This window comes from Triturus cristatus, chromosome 4_1, assembly GCF_964204655.1.
Source record: "Triturus cristatus chromosome 4_1, aTriCri1.1, whole genome shotgun sequence".
NCBI lineage: Eukaryota > Metazoa > Chordata > Amphibia > Caudata > Salamandridae > Triturus > Triturus cristatus.
The window spans coordinates 651,498,914-651,523,672 of record NC_140585.1 but is presented as its reverse complement, the minus strand read 5'-3'; the positions used below and the strand labels follow the sequence as shown (position 1 = coordinate 651,523,672).

Genomic DNA, 24,759 nt, shown 5'->3' with positions numbered 1-24,759 from the left:
TGGGATCCTCTTTGTGTGGTGTTTTCACTGTTTTACTGTTTGAAGTGTTGCACAAATACTTAACACTTTGCCTTTAAGTTAAGCCCGACTGCTCTGTGCCAAGCTACCAGAGAGTTCAGCACACGTTAATTTGCGGTTTGCTTGGACCTTACTCTGACGAGAATTGTGGTGGCTGCTTGACCATGGCTCACACTCCAGTCAACCAATAACCCAATTTCTTACATTAACTGTTCTCCAAACATTTTATTTTCTGTTAGAAAAATGTAAACCTCTAAGGGCTGCTTGGTATGATAACTGTCACTTAATCTAGGTTTCACATGAAATGAAATGATCTACTTTAGAGGCCATCAATGATCAAATAAAAAGAAATTAAATCAAATTTGACGATTACTTACAGGGGAGTGATCTGGTGACCAGGCAATGAAGATCCACTCATATCCTTGTGCATTTTGTGAATCGAGTCTATACAGTATGTAACATGGTTGTTTGTCTTCTAACAGAGGTAGAACAAATGGATCATAGTCTTTTTCCCATGCAGAGGATGGCTTCTTATGGGATCCAACTGTAAACTGCTCTGCAAATGACCAGCAAGATGACATTTTAGAGCATGCCCTGCTTTAATAACATCATAAAACAGAAGAAACCCTCACAGCAAAATCCACTGAAATTACTATCAGTCATGAAGACAGGTTAAGGAAATCTTAAAACACAGAAAAAGGAAGAAAGAACGGGGGCTTCTTTTCGGCTGCACAGTTATAAATATGTGATCTATAAAAAAGAACAATCAAAAATAAATAAAGAAGCATTATAAAGACCACTCGAACTCCCTGACACAGTAAATAAGCATTCTTGTCAAAATTCAATACTCTGTCCAAGCTCTTCCTTTTTATTTTTAGGTCACAACAAATTGTACTGTTAGTTTGTGGAATTACCTACTTTCTTACTGTTTTAAGGGGCATGCCAGAAGTCCAGGATGCCGGTAATGGAAGTAGTCAATCCCCATTGAACCTCAAATGGCAATGCTTTTTTCGTGTAATCATAGGGTGATCTTTTCCAGCTGCCTTCCGCTAATTCCTTCTCCTTTGTAGAACCCTCTTTCATATTGAGGTTTGTAGAGGTAATGAGTAAAACATGGGTTTGATTTAAATGGAGGCATTCAACTTCCTCAAAGAAGCCTTTTAATGACATTTATACATAGCAAACTCAGCTCTCAGTGCAGAATGCCTACAATCCAGGGTTTACAGATCTTTTCTTGAATTACTCCATGTATTTAGCAAAGCCTGAAAACTCTTAACTTGTGCCTTGATACAGTGCAGGCTAAAATTGGGTGCATCACAACAGTAAAAAATCTATTTAACAAAGAAGGAGTAACAAAACGTGGGATTAGGAGAGCTCTACATGTGTTTCTGTAAGGCAGCCAATAGAGGAAGGACAGAGTTTGCAATAATTAGTTGATTGGAAAGGCAGATAATTACTCTGTCAAAACTTTCTTGAGACTGCATAAAGTGGTTCAGCTGGGCTGCCTCTGGTTTTGGTATGCTTGTTAAGTAGGCAGCCATCACACCAACCATCTGCCATTGCCGAAGACCCCTGCTTGACCACCAGTCGAGCTACTGAAACCTTCATACTGGTCAATTTATCAGCCACTGCCGGGTATTCATGGGGGGATGATGAGCACACAATAGGACATGACTTCTCTATATGGCAGATTACAGCTCTCTCGGTCTTAATTAGGTGTTCATGAAACCAGGTAATTTTTCTGTCCATGTTCTTCGTCTGACCTGAGAAGTAGCACAACATGTCTTATTGTGATCAGCAAAGTTCAGCCCAGTTTCTTTCCGTTTCCTTACAGTTGATGTCGCGGTTTGCCATTGTTATTTCATGTGAACAGCTTCATTGAAATTTTGCAACTCGGCCTATGCAGACCATGCTCTCTAGTACTATTCTGAGCACTGACAATTTAAGTCATCAGGTTATTGAGGCGTAAAGATTGGATCACGGCCCAATACCCCCAGGCTACACATCTAAAACCTTTCTCAGATGACCATTCCTGAATTGATTTTCTCCTAAGAAAGTTCTGAAATCTTTGGTCAAGACCACATCTGGTTCTGGTTTGTGGGTTAGTTTTATTAACACAATTGATTATTGCTTCTCTAGGATCTCTTGTGAAACATTCATAGTCAATGTATGCTAGTAAATGTTTGGGATTGGAGCTCGTTCCCTAAACCTCTGGTATAGTATACCTGCTAACAAAATATTCCCCCTTGAGCTCACCAGATCCCATCCAAGGGTGTGTTTTATGTAATTATTATTCTTCCCCTGGTGGATTCAGATTTCACGGCTACTATTTACTCATGGATCTGAAAACTGACACTAACTGGGGAGCTTTATTATGTGTTTAATTCTTTCTTTGTGGAATGTTAGTGGTAATGGCACTGATGTTGCCTTAATAGGCAGTAACTGGTAGGGGGTTGCTTTCATTCCAGTCTGGAGGGGACCTGGTCTGGCAGTTCGAGCACGACCAAGACTGATTTGCATATTGCTGGTCTCTGTCTAGGCAGTCACCGTGGGCAAAAAATGAATGACTGGAATGCAGCCCAAATGTTAGCTAGTGGCGGATGTCAATTCCTTCCATCACTTTGCTACTAGGTACTATAGAAATGGTATTGGTGGCAATGTGATGATCTAGCCAATGTAAACAAGGAGGGTCTGGCACTAATTGTCAATGAGAAAAGCATAACTGGTGGGTACTGTGAAGGGTTTGCACTTGAGAGCTGTGTTTGGAGTTTGCACTGGTAGGCCACACAAGTAACTAGTAGTAAGCCAGTATTTCTGGGTAAGCAGGAACTGCAAGAAACAGGACCAGATAGAAGTGTGAAGAGCTGCCACTTGGAGCCATGTGAAAAACAAGCACTGAAGGGCAATGCAAAGAGGACAGTACTTGTTGACAGTATGAGCAGCACTGAAGTTGGCTGCGAGAGGAGTTTGTATTTGTGTAGAGTGGGAGTATCTAGCATTAGGCAGCACTATGAGTAGCAGACAATATTAAGCAGTGTAAGAAGCCAACATTAGTTGGCAGAGAAAGAAACCACTAGTGATGGTCATTGTAAAAAGCCAACACTGGAGGGGTGAGGAGCCAGATATGGCATGCAGCTAGAGGAACCAGGCCTGGCAGGTAGGGTGAGAAACCAGCACTGACAGGAGGCATGAGGAACCAGCACTGACAGGAGGCGTGAGGAACCAGCACTGACAGGAGGCGTGAGGAACCAGCACTGACAGGAGGCGTGAGGAACCAGCACTGACAGGAGGCATGAGGAGCCAGCACTGACAGGAGGCGTGAGGAACCAGCACTGACAGGAGGCGTGAGGAACCAGCACTGACAGGAGGCGTGAGGAACCAGCACTGACAGGAGGCGTGAGGAACCAGCACTGACAGGAGGCGCGAGGAACCAGCACTGACAGGAGGCGCGAGGAACCAGCACTGACAGGAGGCGCGAGGAACCAGCACTGACAGGAGGCGCGAGGAACCAGCACTGACAGGAGGCGCGAGGAACCAGCACTGACAGGAGGCGCGAGGAACCAGCACTGACAGGAGGCGCGAGGAACCAGCACTGACAGGAGGCGCGAGGAACCAGCACTGACAGGAGGCGCGAGGAACCAGCACTGACAGGAGGCGCGAGGAACCAGCACTGACAGGAGGCGTGAGGAACCAGCACTGCCAGGAGGCGTGAGGAACCAGCACTGACAGGAGGCGTGAGGAACCAGCACTGACAGGAGGCGCGAGGAACCAGCACTGACAGGAGGCGCGAGGAACCAGCACTGACAGGAGGCGCGAGGAACCAGCACTGACAGGAGGCGCGAGGAACCAGCACTGACAGGAGGCGCGAGGAACCAGCACTGACAGGAGGCGCGAGGAACCAGCACTGACAGGAGGCGCGAGAAACCAGCACTGACAGGAGGCGCGAGAAACCAGCACTGACAGGAGGCGCGAGAAACCAGCACTGACAGGAGGCGCGAGAAACCAGCACTGGCAGGCATGGGAGGACCTGGAACTAGGGAAATGAGATGGTCTGACACCAGAACTGTTGAGCAGTTTGAGGGGTCTGTCAAGCGTACAGAGAAGATTGCCATGGTGTGCAATGCATAGAACAAGCAGTGATCCAGCACTTGCTGACAAGCAGGCAGCAAAAGAAACACAACCTGGTGGGCAGCGTGAAGAGCTGTCACTGATCACACATTGAAAAACAAGCATTCAGAACAACACAAAGAGCTGCTTTGGTTTGAAGTGTGAGAAGTATGTACTCATTGGTTGAGAAAGGCAGCACTGAGTAGCAGGCACTGGGATGCAGTGTAAACAGCCAACAGTGACAGCCTACAGACGGAAATAGCATTTGCAGGCATAAGCAGACACCAGGACCACCAAAGAGCATGAGTGACCAGCAATGGTTGGATGTGAGACTCCACCTGTGGTGCATAGCGTGCGGAAACAGAGATGGACAGTGTGAGGAACCGGCATTGAGGAGTAGTGCAAATAACCAGAAATGACAGACACTGTGAGAACCCAGATGAGTGGAGTCAGCAATGCCAGTGTAAGAAGCAGGCTCTGGGCTGTAAGGAGCTGGTACTAGTGAGCAATGTGAAGATATGGGACAGATGGATAATGTGAGGGGCCTGCGCTGGCAGATTGGGTCCGGTTTGTATTGGTGATCCATGCACGGAGCTAGCACTCTCTAGCAATCTGCAGAGTGAGCAACTGCAGGCAGTGAGTAGCATAGACTGCAGGGGAGAGTGAAGAGATAGTAATACAGAGCTGTGTCAAAAAAGAACTGACAAGGATTGCGAATGTGAAAAGTATGTTGTGGTTAGTAGTTTGAGGAGAGCTTCCGTGCAAGGAATGTGAGGAGTTAACTCTGGTGAACAGTGTGTGGAGCTATCACTTGTTGGCACTCTGAATCGGTAGTGTAAGAAAATGCCTCTTTTGTACGATCACCCCCATTTGCTTGGACTGATGCTTCTGGTGTTAGGATTCTGTGCACTAGGACTCTGCAAATCAGACCCCAGTGTATTTGCTCTAACCCCTAAAACATGTTAGAAATTGGTGATATTCCAAATTGACACATTTAATTCACCTATAAGTCCCTCATATATGGTACAAAGTGTACCCAGGGCCTGCAAGTTAAATGTTAAAAGTGGGCTGCAGCACATATTGTGGCACTAAAGTGACAAAGCAAAATATGACAGCAGGCCTGCCACCAGTAACCTGGCTATGCAGGTTCAAACAGCCAATTCAACCTGTTAAAATAACTACATTTGACAGGACTAAACCCTCTATTCAAATATTAATAAACAATCCCCAAGCAAGCCTTAATGCCGGGTACCTGGTATTTAAAAGTAGAACATGTGTTATATTAAACTTGTACATGTCCTTACAATGACAAGGCCCTAAAAGCTGCCAGGGTTAGCTGCTCCATAGGAAAGCATTGGTAGTTAATATTAAAATTAAATAAAGTTATTTCCACCCAGGAACCAGCTAGAAAGATCATTCTTGGACTTTAAAAAAAATATTTATTACAAATCCAATTGATTAGCAAATTCAGATCTCTACCAAATATTTTACAAAAGTTACTTTTTAAAAGTCATCTTTAACCTGCCTAAAGCCGCTAGGAGCCCATTTGCCTGAGTTTCCAACTGTCAACCAGGAGTTTAATCACATATCCTCACATTTCTGAGGATTTGTGTATAGGCTCCCAGAGACAAAGGCCTTGGGTGTGGGGAGAGGTCGACATTCCCTTGACAGGGTGGCCTGCGGGCTGTGCCCAGCCTCCTGCATATCTTCAAAGGATGTCTACCCTGTCAGTGGCAGATGTAGTTCACAACTGGGCCTGCCTCTCTTTTGTCCTCCTAACCAGCCAGGGTCCAGTCCCAGTGAGAGAGGAACTTCCCACAGAACTGGGTTGGAGTGACCACAGAGGAGGGGTATCTCATTTCCCAGCCACATCTTTAAAGCGGGCACAAGAGCTCTGCAGACGGAATACATGTTTTGCCATGTAGGATTTAATTAGAAAGTGACACTCAGGATGGTTTGCAGTAGGGCAATCAGGAAGTGCTGTAAAAGATGGTAGGGTTACCCCTAAAAACATTTGCCCCATTGGTTATGGAGGGGCTAGGATTCATACCCACCCACAAGCTAGTGATAGGCATACATGAGGCACCTCTGGGCACCCTCTTCAGAACACTACTGTACCTGTGAAAGACGGAAGGGGAATATTCAGACCTGAGAGGAGAACCCTAAGGGCTGGACCCAGGACAAAAAAGTGAACTCCAAGGTCAGTTGGCTGACCTCCTGTTAAGCTACAGAGACACAAAATACTGCAAGAAACCCACTTTCCTGGAAGAGCCCAACTGACCAGTTCCTAATGGACCTGTCCTGGACACTTCTAGTAGCTTCTGCTGGAGTGAGTCCTGACTCCCAAGTGCTATTCCTAAGGTCCCGGAACCCTTGGCTGGTGTCAGAGGGTACTCCTTCTGCGTAAACCTAAATCTATGGGAATTAGAAACTTTATGCTAACGTTTTTCCTGTAGAGCTTTTGTAGGACCAGGACCAACCTGCCAGCCTATCGGGCAAAGGTGCATCACCAGTGGCCCGATAGGCCCTGATTAAGCTGACTTGATGCCAACTCGCATCCAAAGATGTCGAACCCTCTTTAGCTACAGCCTGCAGCCTTGCTCTGCTGAGGAAATCCAAAAAACAGTCTATGTCTGAAAGCAGAAAGCTTCTTTGGACATGGCTCTGATCAGCATCTGATCAACGTCAATGACTTCCTGGGCGCAAGCTCCAGGCTTTTACAGTTCAGAGCTTTTCCCAACAATGTTTGCCACTTAAACCTATAGCGTGATTTTTCATACTCCTACTTCTTTGTTGTGTTATGTGATTAGTAGTGGAGATCAAAGTAGGAGCCCTCCCTCTTTCCCCTTTATTGAGTCTGATATAGTCTTCAGAGCCAGCCAGAGGACTCTATCTGCTTGAAAATGTTCTAAGAGCGAAGGTAACTTTCTGATGGGAACAATCTGACCTGTGAATCTGACCTGCGCTCCGTCGTGGTCTGCCTTAACCCTTACTCTTGCCCAGTTCTAGTGGGACAACTTGCCCGCGGTTGACGCTTTGTGATTTTGGGGCTATTTTTTTCTAAAACCTTTAAAAATTCATATCCCTGGTTCACTTTAATGGATTAGTATAGTTTTGATGTCGTTTTGTTTATTAAAATAGTCTCTATTTTCATAAACTGGAGTGAGATTTCGATTGATTTGTGTTTTCGACTTTAACTGTTTTGGTACTTATAAATGCTTTACACATTTTCTTAAGTTAAGCCTGTCTGGTCTGTGCCATAGCTACTAGGGTTTGAGCTCCGGTTTAAATTACTAAAACCTTTACTGACCTAACAAGAAGGGTGCCATTAATACTTCCGGGGGGGGGGGGGGGTGACTATCATCCACCCCAACTAATAACCCATTTTCTCACAAATATGCAGTGTAAAAAGCGTGAGGAGCCAGGACAGACATGCACTTTGAGAAGCAACCAATGACAGTGAGTGGGAGGTGCCAGTGCAGGCAGATGGAGGATCTAGTCATGACAGGCAGCAGGAGAAAGCAGCACTTGAAAGCAGAGTCTGGAACCAGAACTAGGACACAGGAGGTAAAAGTAGCACCAGGAGGCAAAGAGAAGAACCAAAAGTGCTAGTCGGTGTTTGGAACTAGCAGTGATGAGTAGTGTGAGGAACTGACAGCAGCAGGCAGGACAACGAGCGGACAGTGACAGGCAGTGTTTGAAGCGAGCATTGGTCAAGAGTTTGAGCAGCACATACTGATAGGGGCGATGTGAGAAACAAGCGCTAGTGTGCAGAATAATGAACCAAACACTGGAGGTCAACATTAAATGTTAACACCAGAATAAGTGTGACAAGTTAACACTAGTTAATAGAGAGATAAGAAAGTACTAGTAGGCAGGGAGAAGCTAGTCACTCATGGGTAGGGAAGAGTAGGCACCGATGAGCAGTACTGCTGACATGCACCAGGAACTTGGCCTCAATGGCAATAGGAGAAACTCACAATTATGCAAAGCAGAGGAGCTGGTGAACAGTGAAAGTAGAAGACACCGGGGGTAATGTGAGTAGCAGATTTTAGCGGCCAGTCGAAGTGAGCATTACCGGTGAGCTGAGCTGGTGCTGGCACTGGCAATGGAGGAATAGACCCTCCTTAAGACCTGAGGTCATGCCAGGATTGGATATTGGCATAATGTCCATTAACCAAACTTTTTGATTTTGCAGATCAAAATGGCAAGAACATGAATGCAGAGTTGCTGCACCAGTGGATGCAGATGGCAGTATGTTTGCGTGGGAATACAAACACAGCAATTTCAATTGAAAGGAAGAAAAGCATTCTGCTCAAGATTGCTCTCCAGCTGAGTTAGCGAATAAGGAAGGGGGAATTTCTGTGCAAGGTTTATGTCTTGGGAAAGATTTGAATACTAAAATAGTTAACTTTATGGGAGCTTTTAGTTTCAGAAAAATATCAAATGAGTGTTTGATGCAAAGTTTCTGTTAGGGCTCGGAGAGCAATAGGTCACTTCCCCAGCTGTGGACAGGGTATATTTTGCCCTTGGATCTTGACCCTCTTTCAGATACAAGCTGGATAGCTTTGCCCAATGACAGGTTTCTTCCAACAAAGACAGAAGGTTCATGGAAGAGTGGAAAGAGGAGAAAGACATCAGAGAGGAACTATTGGGTGAGTGCCAGTCAAACTTATTTACCTATCCCCTTAAAAATGGATAGCACAGTAGCCCAACTTTATGGCAAATGGCAAAAGATAAATCAGGATCCTTGGGTGCTGGAGACTGTCAAAGGGCTCAGAGTAAAATGTAATGATCAGCCAAGATGGAGAGATACCAATGGAATTAGGAGGTTTCATAAGAATTATCTTTTTGGTAGACAAGAAAGACAAAGAGATGCACCCATTGATAAATCTTTGAGAGATGAACAATTGGCTTCTCTACCAACAAGGAGAAAGTGGACCATCTTTTGAGGGACTATTGGTTAACAAGGCTAGTGCTGAAGGATGTCTAACTGTTGGTTTCGATTTGGGAATTACATCAGATTTTCAGCAATTTTGATGGGGACAGAAGTAGTGGAGGTTTGTGTGCCTCTCATTCAGGCTCTCATCTTCCATCTGATATTTTATGAAGTTTCTTTGTCCCCTAGGTGCTTGGTTGCATGCAAGACGTGTAAGGTTGAATTTATATCTGGACAACCTTCAGATTATGGCTCAAAGCAGGGAAGTTTTGATGCAACAGACAAGTCTAGTGATGGACCAATGTGAGGTTATATGCTTTGTTGTCAATACAGGCAGCTCCTTTCTGGTCCCGATTCAGATGACTCAGTTTCTAGGATTGCTGGTGCCTACAGAATTGGCAGAGGTGAGCCTGTTGGGAGAACAGCTAAAGAAAATATGGAGAGAAAGTTTCAGGATTTTGAGTGTGGAAAGGGCTTTTTTGAGAATATTGGTGAAAATGATCAGTTTATTGTATTCAATTATCCAGATGTTTTCAGTGGGCCCCTGCATTACCAGGCCGTTCAAACATTGAAGATTGTTCATCTAAAGAAAAAGATGAGGTGTTTATAAAAGATCAGGTTGTCTCAGGAGGCAAGACAGTACTTTCGGTGGCTAACAAATATTTAAGCCTGGAAAGGCAACGCTATTTTCAGAGAGGAACTTAAAATTGTTAGAGAGTCAGAAGCAAGCTTGTAAGGCTTGGAAGCGAGATGTGGACAGGAGTCCACAAAAGGTTGGGGAGTGGCTTTGGAAAGCAGAATGCAGATCAATTATTTAGAGTAATTGGCAGGTTTCTCTGCAGTGCATGGTTTCATGGACAGCAGGATGTAGTGCTGTATTATGTTGAGGATGAACAAAGTCAGAGCAGTAAGATATGTGTAAAAGATAGGAAGATGACAGTGGAAAATTCAGCAGATGCAGCAACAGAATATTATGAGTATTGTTTGAGGAGAGATATTACATTTGTGGCTGAACACATTACTTGTTTGACAAATGTTGAGGTGTATTGGTTTTCCCAGATTACAATTTGAACAATTGGAGGTTGGAAAGAGGAGTCTTTCAGGAGAATTAGAGGAAGTTGGAAACCTTCAGTCCATCTTTTTGCAAACTTATTGAACACGTAGTTCCCCATGATCTTCAGTTGAAGGCTGGATCAGGAAAATATGTGTTTTTAGAAGAGTAAAGAGATTTAGTCTCATGTGTTTCTTCTATATACAATGGCGAGCTTGCATGTCCAAGTCTGTCATTGTCAGAAAACTGTACTGATGGTGACTCCTCAGTGGAGGACATGGTTTCTCGATGAGATGGAAATGTCGGTGGATTGCCCATTGTTACTTCCGGCATTTCCTGTATTGTTCCCATGCCATCAGGAGAAGATGCATGAGTAGGTTTTAGCAAGGTCATTTAGTTCTGATGGCATGGAGGATTTCAGAAGACTATGGGAAATGTCATGCGTTTTGTCAGAAGCTTTTAGATTGATTCTGTAGCCATGGGCTCGATGTACCACAAAATCGTATACATTGTCTTGGAACAAACATGTTGGTGTGTGCAATGACATTTTGATCCCATTTGGGCTGATAAATTGCACATGATTAATTTCTTAATTGAGCTTTTTGAGAAAGGTTTATTTTATAGAACAGTAAATTGATATACAGGTTGGCTGTGGCTGCGAAGCATGTTTTGGTAATTGGTGTTTCAGGTCAGGATGTTTTAGTGAGGAGACTGATGCGGTGAGTAAGGGTATTAAAACCACTTTTTGCAACATATACTTTTGTTTGAGATGTGAATGTTGTGTTGCTTGTGCTGGAGAGTTGGATTGATAATGCTTCTTTAACTCTATGGGTGTTGTCTTTCAGGCTGGCTTGTGTTGCTATGTTCAGTTTCATACAGAAGGCCTTCTGATGGGAGGGCACTGGATGTCTACAGCAGAGCGTATCAGCCCAAGGGTGTGTATTATTTTGAGAGAAGGACTAAATTTTATTCAAAATCTGTTTTTTTATCTCCAATACCATAATAAAAGTAGACGCTTTGTGGGTCAGTGTTCAAAAGAGTATGAGAAGTGTGCGGAGAGTTTTCCCTATTGCAGAAGCTTGGAGGGAGGTACTATATAATTGGGAATACCCGAGTTGTCCCAGTAGTGCGGATGAGGAGAGTGGGACAGCCCCAACATAGTGGACCTCGACGTGAGAATGTACAGTGGGGAGGTAGGGGAATGCAGGGGGCGTGTCGACTTGATTCCTGACCTGGACCTGGGCTGACCCCAACCGCTTGCTTTCCTTGACCGACGTCCACCTCTTGAGGAAGCGCTCTCTGGTTGCTTGCCCCCCTCCCCGTCCATTCTCTTTCTCCCCCCACTATCCACTGTAGATATAGCTGATTGATGTCAATCGTGAGGGGCTTGATCCCGACGGCAGGTGGGTGACTCCACCCGACCGGGCCAAAGATGATGAGCGAAGATTCCCCCTCCCACATGCAGTGTAGTAGTAATAAAGTCGGTGACCGACAGGACTGGTTTTTCTCTTGTTTATTTACATTTATTTTAATGTTTTCTTCTTACAAAGGCATAGGGACATAGGTTACATTAGCTTAGACCACAGATATATGGCCTTTGGCTGTCAAGATTGGGCCCCAGGGATCGGAGAGCCCCATACGACATGGGCACATTCAAACCTTGGACTGGGTAAAGCTGTAATGTTTGCGTTATTTGTCACACACACCGCATATATATTGTACTGCTGGAATGCATGGTTTTACTCATAGCTCATTTTCCGCACAGATAGTATACATTTTATATAGGGCCCATTGCCCAAATGGACAGATATTATATACATTGTAATTGTTTTGATATCACATTCTGTAATTGTACATGTGAAAGTTTTATACATGATCAGAAATGCCAATAAAAATATTTACAAAAAAAAGTGTGCGGAGAGTTTGAGGTGACCTGGTGTGTTGCAATTGCTGATTTCATTTAGACATCCACATAGGCTGGTTCCAGCATCTACATTAGCTAAGTGGGAGAAAGAGATTATGAAAGAAGTTGGAGTTGACTTGAATTGTTTTGAGGTGCATCAAGTGTTTGATGCTTCAGCCTCGAAAGCTTTCATTCTTGCAGGAGGTATGCAGGATATTCTTTGCTCGGCTGATTGAGCAAGTGAGTCAATATTCAGCATCTGTTATTTCATGCCTGTTGACTGTGCTTAATAATGTGATTTTAAGGCTATGAAACTGCATAATGTTAGCCTCCATGCCTTGCAATAAAATGGATATTTTGCGCAGCCTAGTGGGCAGACAAACTGGATTTTATTTTTAAAACAGATTATTCCACCCATGGGTTTCTCCTCCTGGATCTCCATTTGAATTGTTTTTACAGGCAGATGTTACCAGGATTGTTGTTCTTTTGGGACCTTATAAGTGTTTAGTCATGCAACAGTTGCATAACTAAATACTTATAAGGTCCCAAAAGCGAGACCTATTGGCTATGCCAATGCTTGTTTCAGTTTATCACTGCTATGTAGTAGTGGCGGCGCACGGGTGCCACCATTACTACATAGAAATAATAAACAGGAAAAAAAAACCTGGCTCACGGAGAACATCAAAGCGGCCGTGATCGCGATCAAACATCGAAGCGGCCGTGCGGCCGCGAATGTGAGGCGCACGCGCCCGCGCACATGCACTGTAGCTCTAGGCTATAGTGGTAGCACTTTTTTGAGCCCTCACAAAAAGTCTCGCCAGACCAGCGCATGCGCTGGGTCAGGCGAGACCTAAAAAGGAAGGTGGGACCTTGCTCTGCGATTTTAATGGTTCTTAGAATATTCTAAATTCTTTCTTTTGTTGATGCGGTGAGTGGGGCAACAAAAGGTGTTGTGTATAACCTTAGCATCTGATCAGATTATGCACAACCTAAAGATTTTATGCCTGTTAGGCTGTACAAAACCTCTATTTTACAATCACACGAAGAGCTGCCAGAGTGCTTTTATTTGTTTCATGGAGAATAATCGACAACTACGGTGGATTATTTTCCTCGAGGTTTACTTATGGTAAACGGATGTCAGAGCAAAACATAATTTTTTTTACCAAGCTTTAATTTGCAGAAAAAAAGATCACTGCGCCAAGCTAACATCCATATGCACTGTGACACGCATGCAAATTTGGCAACACAAATGCTGTGAAGACTCCACTGCCTGATGACCCTATCTCTTCTTAACAGCAATGCAACAGTTTCACCTGTAATTGTTTTCAAGCATCACACTGGCGAAATGTTCAAAAGGTTAATAAAAAATAAATAAAAAAAGCGACCAAAGTTTTGACAAATAAAATATATTTTTTTTTAAATAAAAAGCGACCAAAGTACTTATTAATGTGCTGCAACAGTTATTAGGCTCACTTTTACGGGACAATTCTAATTTAGATGGATATGTTTTTGTAAACTTTTGCCTTGAATAGTAGTCATTTCACCTAATAACTCAACTTTTGTAACCATTAATATGTTGGCAACTGTTCTAACATTTTCAAAACATAGGCGTACAAAATGACAGTATATACATCTTAATTAAACATAAATAATTTGGTTTGATAATTTGCAAAATAAATATGACTAACCATTTTCTATGTTTATTTTTAACACCCTGTATTTTCCATTTCTGGCTTTGGCAAAGATATCTTTTATGTCTCCGCTAGCTGAAATAAAAAGATGAAAATGATTAGTAAGCACAGAAAAATGATCTATACATTTTTGATTTAGATACACAATAACATTGATGTCAATGCACAATAACATTGATGTCAATGACAATAATTAAAATCAAATCACAAATTTCTAACACATGCAATAGCTGTAGGTAGATAAAACATTCTCTTACTTGCATTTTAAAGTACAACAGACACTCAATACACATTGAAACTACTTATCACTTTACTAGGTTTAATGTAAGTAGAAAGTGTGGAGTGCGGCAATTGTTTTTTATTGGCTAACACCCACCTTTTGTGTGTACTGTGTTCACAATGCAGTTCTTTATTTTGTTTTACTTTACGTCAACAGTACAATAATGCGTGTTTCTCATACAATTATGCTTGTGCATAGTGAGGAGTACATATCTCTGTAAAGGTACAATCAGTGAACAATAAGGCAATACCTCATATTAGTACTTTTGCTAACTATAAACCCACCACAACAGCACCATGAGTTTTAACTAACGTAGGATGAACATTTAATCCAAGGATGTGCTGAAAAGTCAATGGGGTTCCACACACTATCACACGGGTCATGCATCTGTACGCAAAAGGATGGCAGAGGTATGTGATCGGAGAGCGGCTTGTATGAACTGTCTAGAGAAGGGTCTGTGTGCTCTGTTCACTGTTCACCTGGGCCAAGTGTAGGTTAGGTGCACTATGTGTGTGTCGTTTCTAGCGTTTCGTTTGCAATCGTGTAATTTCCTATCAGTTGTTGTATTACGGGGTTTAAAGCTCTTAATTTAATCTGGTATTGAGACGTGCTAGTGAAAGACATGCAGTATGAATCAGCTATGTATTTGATACTGCGACACTATAATTCCAATTGATTGGAGAGATCTTTAAAAGGCTGCACACACCAATCATGTATAACACATCTACAAAAGTCACAGGAAGACTAGTTTCTTTTTTCTACCATTCTTGCAGTGAAACCTCTCTCAATATAATACATTAAGGTTGTAAAAGGGATACTCTCATCTCATGTAATTTACGATTAGGACCTTGTTGGTCTTTGTGCACAAAAACATGGAATGTAAACGGCAATGAATAAAACGAAAGAAAATTAGAGGAAAACAAAAAAAATCAGTGGAGTGTACCAGGAAGACGAAACCTCTAGATTTAGCAGGAAAGGATGGGCTGATAAGTGTTTAGAACAGCTTTCTCCCACAGAAGTACCCTTATCCATTAGACCCCATGTTCCCCTGGTGTTTGGCAGCATGAGCTGCCTATTCCTTATTCAGATCTGCATTATATCAAGTAACTTGTTGTCACACTCATCTGTGCAGGGCCCAATTGGAGGCAGAGCCCTCAAGGTGTCAGCTAAGTTAGGTTGATGCTCATTGGTCCCAGAAACTCCTGGATGAAGCGGGTGCAGTTTGGTCACCATCATGAGTTGCGCAAAGCTGCTAAAGGCCAACTGAGCATACCGAATGCCGGTCCCTCCGGACCACACATCACCCTCTTGCAAGACAGAAAGGGCCGTTTTGAAGAGCAGATACTTACAATGCATAATTCACATTGCCTTTCAACTGATGAGGCTACTGTGCCATATGTTGCTTTTGCTGTAGACCGGAAGAGCAGTTTGACGTCCGTTTAGCAACTCGGATTTCTGATCTTGCCAAACAAATTAAGTGTTTCAGACTGTGCCATTCGGTGCTTTGCACACTCTGCATTCTCTGTGCACTGAAGACACGTACTTTGTTTATTTGGTTAACGTCCCTTTGCTGTCTCTCATAAACCTGTGACTTCGTAAAGAGCTGGTAATCCAGTCGAGTACCCACGCTGAACACCAGGTACTGCTACAAAGAACTTCAAAGTTAGAATTTCGCTGGGTTAGGTGACTTAAGTCCTTTTAAGAAAGTATTACAAGGACTATAAAAAAAAATCGGAATCTGAAGAGGAATTAATTGACCATCCTGATGCAGGCACAACTGACGGATTGTTTCGGACATCTGCAACCAGATGCTTAGTAACCTTTCTATGTACATATTTAGTGCAAAAGGGCTGGGGACGATGGGGACTGTCATTCTATACCTGGAAGCCTGTGCCAGGGGTGCAGGAGTAGATGGGTCAGTTCTGGCCAATGAGCCGTCCAGGCTTTGATGTGCCACATTCTTGTTCCTATACCTGGTGCTTTTAAAATGTAAGCAATAGTAGAGAATCTCTGAGACGCAAATTATATTTGTTCATAGTTGCTAATGCTGGGCTAGAGCAGCTAGAGTTTGGCATCCCAACGAGTAGCTCGTGAGTTACTGGTAGCTCTCAAGCTACCTGTAAGTAGCTCTCCTGTGTGGAGCCCAGCCAGGGCCGGACTGGCCGTAGCGGGCACCAGGCAATCCCCCGGTGCGCCGCACGGGTGGGGGCCGGTTTTGGGCCCCTGGGGGCCGTTTTTGTTACAGGGCCGTTAATCGGCCCTGTTACAAAATCGGCTGAAAACCGACCCTGGCAAAGAGCTCGGCGGCACCCCCAACCCCCCGCGAGGGGGTGGGGGGGGTGGCCGAACACTTTGCCAGGGCCGGTTTTGGATCCCAGTCCGGCCTTGAGCCCAGCCTATGGATTTAGAAGCTTTTGTTTGGTTGAATTAATAAATCTGTATACCAAAATAGAAAAGCATATATTTGAGATGAAAATGCATGCACTGTCAGAGCTTATAAGCGGATGTTTGGAAAGAATGGTTGAATTTCAATTTAAATATATTTAAAGCTGGTATCTCAGTGATAAATCATATGGTTTATGCAAAAGTTGGTCGCACACTGCTCGTCACACCAGCAAGTTGCCCCAAAGGACTGTGGTAAATGTAGTGGCGACGGCGGGTACGCCTATGCCACGATGTATAAAGAACAGTATGTGTTGCGTTAGCCATCCCTGGACACGTGTTTCGAGGTAGTTGCCTCTCGTCAGCAGGGAGCAGGTCAGTGTAAAGGGGTGCCGTGTGGACTGCCAAAATGTAATTAAAACAGGTCAAGTACCTCTCATGGCGTGCAGGTGCAGATCCAAGGCTCGTCAGCCCGTTCGCTCAAGGGAGCCGTAATAAATTATGCAAAAGTTGGTCGCACACTGCTCGTCACACCAGCAAGTTGCCCCAAAGGACTGTGGTAAATGTAGTGGCGACGGCGGGTACGCCTATGCCACGATGTATAAAGAACAGTATGTGTTGCGTTAGCCATCCCTGGACACGTGTTTCGAGGTACGCCTATGCCACGATGTATAAAGAACATACATCGTGGCATAGGCGTACCCGCCATCGCCACTACATTTACCACAGTCCTTTGGGGCAACTTGCTGGTGTGACGAGCAGTGTGCGACCAACTTTTGCATAATTTATTACGGCTCCCTTGAGCCAACGGGCTGACGAGCCTTGGATCTGCACCTGCGCGCCATGAGAGGTACTTGACCTGTTTTAATTACATTTTGGCAGTCCACACGGCACCCCTTTACACTGACCTGCTCCCTGCTGACGAGAGGCAACTACCTCGAAACACGTGCCCAGGGATGGCTAACGCAACACATACTGTTCTTTATACATCGTGGCATAGGCGTACCCGCCGTCTCCACTACATTTACCACAGTCCTTTGGGGCAACTCGCTGGTGTAACGAGCAGTGTGCGACCAACTTTTGCATAATTTATTACGGCTCCCTTGAGCCAACGGGCTGATGAGCCTTGGATCTGCACCTGCGCGCCAGGAGAGGTACTTGACCTGTTTTAATTACATTTTGGCAGTCCACACGGCACCCCTTTACACTGACCTGCTCCCTGCTGACGAGAGGCAACTACCTCGAAACACGTGTCCAGGGATGGCTAACGCAACACATACTGTTCTTTATACATCGTGGCATAGGCGTACCCGCCGTCGTCACTACATTTACCACAGTCCTTTGGGGCAACTTGCTGGTGTGACGAGCAGTGTGCGACCAACTTTTGCATAATTTATTACGGCTCCCTTGAGCCAACGGGCTGACGAGCCTTGGATCTGCACCTGCGCGCCATGAGAGGTACTTGACCTGTTTTAATTACATTTTGGCAGTCCACACGGCACCCCTTTACACTGACCTGCTCCCTGCTGACGAGAGGCAACTACCTCGAAACACGTGTGCAGGGATGGCTAACGCAACACATACTGTTCTTTATACATCGTGGCATAGGCGTACCCGCCGTCGCCACTACATTTACCACAGTACTTTGGGGCAACTTGCTGGTGTGACGAGCAGTGTGCGACCAACTTTTGCATAATAAATCATATGGTGTTGGGGAGCGTTATTATTGATAATATGACCTTGGTGCCAGGGGCACTGCAACTATGTCTGTTTTGTATTATCCATGTAGAACCATGCCACATTGATGAAGCTTTTTTCACATCTCTCCTGGCAACCAAGCTTGATGAACTGAGGCGATCACTGCTGGTAATCTTGCATATGGTGGCCACAAACGTAATTGTGTCGGATGTGGTCACCATTATAACACTAAATATATCAGTAGCTCAGGATGATTTTCATTCAACATAAGTAGCTCTTAAAACAGAAAAGGTTGGAGACCCTGAATGATTACTTGGCAGGGTCTGGTGGCTCAGTGGACTAAAGTGTCCACTGCAGAGACCAGTGATCGACCTCATGGTCACAGGTTCAAATCCTGGAAGGTCCACTCAGCATCTCAACCATCTGAGGTGGATAAAATGAGTACCATTGAGTTGGGTAACAATAAACGTTATTCAGCGCGAATAATCCTACTAGTGAATGTGCGCTTTACAAATACATGCCTCCTCGGAACGCACTTTAATTCCATTTTATAGTTCTGATTAAGAAATAGGATTACTCCTCATGTGAAGCTAATTAGCAAATGGCAGAATTTCAAAAGTGCCTCAATTGCTGTGCACACAACATATAATAATAAAAGTACAAGGTGCTTGCGTAAGGAGAATGTCAAGGAGGGTGTCTTTTGGATCCTTTATGATTATTTTCCGCTAGAAAGCACTATCTTGAGGCAGAACCTGGACTCCACTGAAATAAACAAATTGCTGATTCAGCCGGTGGGATCCGATGGAACAAAGGGAGAACAATGATTTGCTTCCTTCCCAAAGCTACCCAAACACTCACAGTAGCAGCTGGGTACATTATGTCCAAAGATATGAATACAGAAGAGGTAAAGGAATACACAAAGGAGAGGTAGTACATTATGTACAAAATATGACATAATAGATTCCTTCAGGTTTGAATGATTGAGCATGAATGAATGTTGTGGGGTGAATGAGAGAGTAATAAGGGGAAACAGGAGATAAAAAGAAAGTAAAAGAAAAAAAGCTATTTAAAAAATAAGAAGGAATCTGTTATCTCAGTTGTACATTCACTGTTTAGATTAACTATGTATTGTATATTATATATTCTTTGATATGATAATTGATTGATCCAATACATTGTAAAAGGTTTAACAATATGGTTATGGCTACTATTTGAATTCTCGATCCATGCTGGTCTTTCTTATATTTTGTATACTGTAGCGAGATATTTCTGCATCTATAATAGTAAAGGCAGGGGGCATTTCTTTCCCCCTTCGGGTGGTCTGCTCAGCTCTGTATTATTCCCGGCCATCCTGCCTATATCTATATCGGGAACCCTCTTTTAAGGTCTCGCCTGAGCCAGCGCACATGCGCTGCCCTGCGAGGCACCTAGTAAGGGCTTTTGAACTCTAAACACACGCTTGTGCGCTTTTTTTTTATTAACCCGCAATTGGCCTGTGCATGCGTCTTTCTAAAAAAGACAGCACGCAATTGGGGTGCAAGGCAGGTTTATGTCCCGCCTTCTTTGTTCCCTGGCCTAGGGTGCTCTGGAGCAAGTAGCGGCACCGCACTGTGCCTGCTGCATTCCACAAATTCTTTATAGTGCGCGTGCCACTCGCTGGCTTAGTTTATAAATTCCTTTTAGCGCGCGCACCACTCCCGGGCTTGTTTTCCCTTGCTAGGAATGAGGTAGACTGTTGTGCTGCGAGTCCTTTGTCGTTACATTTTATTTGCTTTTTGCCTTGCATGCGTCTTTCTAAAAAAGACAGCACGCAATTGGTCAAAGGCGGGTGCATGTCCTGCCTTCTTTGTTCCCTGGCCTAGGGTGCTCGGGAGCGAGCAGCGGCCCCGCACTGTGTTTGCTGCATTCCATAAATTCTTTGTAGTGCGTGTGCGCGCACCACTCGCGGGCTCTGTTTATAAATTCCTTTTAGCGCGCGCACCACTCCCGGGCTTGTTTTCCCTTGCTAAGAATGAGGTAGACTGTTGTGCTGCGAGTCCTTTGTCGTTACATTTTCTTTGCATTTTGCAAAGTATCTAATTTTGCACCATACATGGTCATTCAGGCTACTGACGACACACATCGTCAAACTGTTAAAGAAAAACGAAGTAATGCTACCCAGCCCCTGAAATTAATATCGCAAATAAGACGCGTTCGAACGATAGACCTTCTGACGGAAAGCGCTAGACGGGCACTGAAGGGGTTTTAAGGCGCTACTGGTATCATGGCAGAGGCTGCTTCAAAACGTAGAAGGCGCCAGCCTCACCTTGTCCGTTCTGTCGATTTATGTATTGCCCTCTTATCTGGCGGAAGCGCAGGATGCCTCGAGCTCGGCACTTGTTCATCCAGTACCTTTCGTTGCCTGTTTGCTTGACCCACCAGCTCGAGCACGCGCTCTGTAAAACCGCAAAATAAATAAATAACATGCTGACCAGTGTCTATCTCTAACATGCAAGGGGTGGTGAACAACACAGCAGAAACTAGGGTGCCCTGCCTTGTGGAGGTGTTCAATGCATGGGCCGTCTGGTAGTGAAGTGATCCTAACAAGTGCCAGGCCGAACCTATTTAAAGAGAGAACAGAGCTTACGACAACCTTAACAGTACCTGCCAGTTTATTCTGCGTTCTAAAATCTATTCACGAAGCTTCCAAAATTAATGAAAGGGAAAAACTACAAATCCCTCAATGCACCTGGTTGCTGCTGGACTTTAGATTTGTTTTGTAACTTACCTTTGGGCTAGTGTTGTAACCCAGGTAGTTGGACGTGGTTGAGAAACGGAGGACTGGGTTTGCACGGTTGCACCCTGCAGCGCTGCCAGACCCTGACCAGTACGTCTTCATTCATGGGGCATGCAGGGAGAATTCTTAGAAACGTGTTTTGTCTCTTCTGGACTGAAGGCTTGCGAGGAAATAGGACAGAGGTAAAGGCAGACACACGGAGAGGGCATTGCTCGGACACCATGTCCTCTGTTCCTTCCTGCTGTACTGGGAGGTGACTGAGTACAGCCCTGTGGGAGTGGGTGGAGTTTACCTCCTAGCCTCCCCAGTGCCCTGTCCCTTACTTCTTGTTTTTGGTGGCGAGTACAGCTGGGACAAGAGTCTATTTACACCTCTGCATCCATCTCCTCCTCAGTCCTCGCGCCTTTGTTCTCCTCAGCTGCTTCCCTGGGACGGTCTAAGGGGCGGGGCTCCTCCTTAACTTACACACTCTACCTCCCCTGCCCGGAACTCCGTTCTAGAGTGGAGTATACCTCTGTGGCCATCCACTTTTGAAAACAACAAACAACGTGGCTACTTCAAGTTCTCAAACCAGTAAGGATCATGATTCTGCTTAACAGCTAGGTAAGGGGGTATCTACCGACTTTCATTGTGCTGTGGTCTTCACCAGTGTGTAGTGTTATTGCAGTTTTTTATGTGTTTGTGTTTCTTTAAATCGGACAGGTACTGGTCATGGTTGGTATTACACATAGCACCGCGACAGGAACTGTGCACTATCACGAGCAGCACCATCTCCAGTCTATTCTGTTGGGGGTATCAATGCTCTAGAAGCTGTCTCGAGTTCCTAGGTACTTGAACTAGTGTCATATCTAGTCAACGCTTTCTGTGCATTTTGTGACTTGTGGGCTTGATTTCGTAACGTGATAAACAGGTCTACAGTTCCAGAAAAGAAGGGTCGCTGGGATTAGAGGTGTCAGTGAGGGAGTGGGCTGCACCATCCTGTGAATAATCTGTCAGGCATTTAAAAGGAAAATGAGCAAAAAATATATGCCTTTCAATTTGATGTTTTTCTCTGGAGGTCACAGGTCACTAACAAATCGTTGCTTATTCATTTTAACATGGATCTATATTTACTTTCCCTTTTTCACTTTTGTCTGTAGATTCAAACTACAGTCAGGCGTGTTTACAGGGCGTGTGAAACTAGACTGCACGGCCTCTATTGTTTTTTTCAATACTTATTAAGTTTACAAGTATTTCAAAATCAAAATACACCAGCAGCAGGAAAAGTTCAAATGAGGCCTGCTTTTTTTAATATTTAGAGTGCGATTTAAATAACGATTTTAACGAAGCGGAAGCATACCATGACACTTTACTAGTGTGATCCCCAAATGGCAAATGTGTGCTGAAAGTCCTGATTTTCCCATATATCATCGTTGACACGCAGTGTAAGTTCCACAGGAACGCAGCATCGATTTAGCATTTTACTTATGTCAGTTACAAGGTAAAACTACGCCATAGCAATGCATAAAATCCACGTCTCTAATGATCAGCAACATTCTAGTGGTAAAGGCTTAGATAAGAAGCACTGGCTTAGCCGATAGGTTTCGCCTTTGGGACCTTATAAGTGTTTAGCCATGCAACAGTTGATGTTGTTGCACCAAGGAAATTGTGCTGGATCACTAAACACTTATAAGGTCTCAAAGGCAAGACCTATTGGCTATGCCAATGCTTGTTTTGTATGCAGTCAGTTCTGCCCAAAGCAGAATTAGATGTAAAGCAATTATATTAGCAATACAATTAATATCCAGTTCAAGCCTTTGTGAGGTCCACGGAGTGCATGGCCACTGGCGTAAAAACCCTGCACAACTCCACTCTACCTTGTTGCTGTGACTGCCTTCATTTTATATAACTGGTGGATTACACTCAATGACTCACAGCCAATTTTTCTCTTGCATCTCAAAATGGTGCCCGTATTCTGTCTCAGAACAGACACTTATTTTTGTCTTGTCTGCCCTTAAGTTAGCTGTTGATCAACCCTTACACCCTAATAATCGCAGTCGGAACCCTGCGCAAAAGATAAATCATTAGTCATAAATGTATGTGACCGCTCTGATCTTGCTTTTATAGCCATGAACTTTGTTCTAGTAACATTAATAACCAATATTTTTCTAATTAACAATGCATAAATAACACACTCAGCAGAATAATAATGGCCGCAAATAAGGGACCACCCCATATCTGATAGGAAATTCTTCAGTACATACTTTAGACTTTCTATATCTGTATTTGGCTGCTATTTCTTTAGGCAAATACTGCAAGGCAACCACCACAAATTTGGTTTGCTTTAAGCCAATAGTGTCTGCACAGAGCCGATTACGGCTTACAGAATAGAATGCTAACTTCAGGTCTGTGAAGGTTATAAACAAAGGGACATTTTGAAGCTAAAAATATATTGGATATAATCAATTTGATTTATTAAATTTTGGTCAAGTTCCTACCCCTTGACTAAATCCAGTCTGGAGGTTACTTTATAATGCTGTTATTATCCACCCACCCCTATATATGGTTTTAAAAAAACATTTCCATATATTTTTGACTGCTCCATCCAACAGCGATATTAGCCTATAAATTGTCAGGTCAGAATGGCTCCCCATTTTTATGATGGGGTATGATTTTTGCCATTCACATAAATATCTGTAAATAACCACATTTGATAACACGATTAAAAATGATGGTTAAAACTAGAACTTAATATAGGAAGCACACTAATGCGCCCTGCAAGCAAAGATGTGGAATAAAAATAGTGTTTTTGGTGGGGGGCGTGGCTTGACATGACATCGGCCAAGACGGCGGCATTATCTATGAGCTCCATAGCGGCTGCTAAATAACCCCACTTAAATCTGTTCATCATCCGCCAGACTCCGTATTTGAGCAGACCGGGGTGTCCACCAAGCAAATCGGCAGCCCTGGTGAAAGTGTCACGGCTCAGGTTTGCGGCTGTGTCAAGTTACTGATCGCCGAAGATCCGGTGGCACAGAGGAGGCCCGCCGGCGAGCTGTCGGAGGCGGGCTGGCTGCACGAGGCTCCTCCTTGAGATCCGAGGTGTTCCTGGTGGAGGTCGGCGGCGTGGGCTCTCGACCTGGGGAGGTCCGGTGACGCCGGCTGCCTTCTGGATTGACAAGGAGTGACCCTGGCAGGAGCAGTGGTGTGCTGCCCAGCACTGCCGCATGAGTGGGGCCTACTGTGAGGACGGGTGCCAGGCTGGAGGAGAAGCGTTGAGAGCTGCAGCGGTGTGCGGTGGAGCCATCAAATGCTTGGACACCCTGGAGGAGCTGATAACAAGTAAACAGGTCGGGCCTCGGATGGGGCCGCATCCCTGGCTGTGAGTGGTGGTGGCGATTGAGGGTCCCCAGGGCCTCGGCGGTGACTCCTGCTGTGGTTGGAAGGTTCCCTCTGCCCTGCAGATTGAGCAGGACTTGAGCGGAGGGCTGTCCTCCAGCCTGAAACCGGGCCGCTGAGTTTGGGGCACAGGATGGCGAGGGACCCTGCCTTGAGCTTTGTGATGTTTCAGGGAGAGCACATGGCGACCGCTGGAAAATAGAGAGTGGAAGCCTGCAGGGATTTCAGTAACCTATTGGGGGTTGTTGGGATAACCTATTGGTGATATGGGGTGCCTGCCCCTCTGCTATGGACTTGGACACTTCACAGGATGCCGTCCCCCCTCGGCTGCACTTGGCCCTACTTCGGCACGGGGGGAGGTTGCCCATGCCTGAGACTCCGCTCGGTTTGGGCTGGCGGCCATCAGGCAGTGTGTGACCGGCACTCAGGTCAGAGTGCTCCCCATGTTGCATGTGACCAAGGCCCGGGAGGTGGAGTAGGCAGGATAGGCATTTGCTCCCCATAAGGTGACGATGAGGACTAAGGCGGCACCCTAG

General features: G+C 44.7%; 1 protein-coding gene across 2 annotated transcripts in view; it reads right to left on the bottom strand.

Moving 5' to 3' along the window:
* Positions 1-24,759, bottom strand: part of TWF1 (twinfilin actin binding protein 1) — a 240,397-nt gene that overhangs the window by 145,248 nt on the left and 70,390 nt on the right. For both annotated transcript variants that reach the window (XM_085653045.1, XM_085653046.1), the window contains exons 2-3: positions 13,707-13,784; positions 396-574 (exon numbers count right to left, since the gene is read on the bottom strand). In XM_085653045.1, coding sequence (XP_085509171.1) covers positions 396-574; positions 13,707-13,784 — 257 coding nt within the window. The remainder of the gene's footprint in view (positions 1-395; positions 575-13,706; positions 13,785-24,759) is intronic.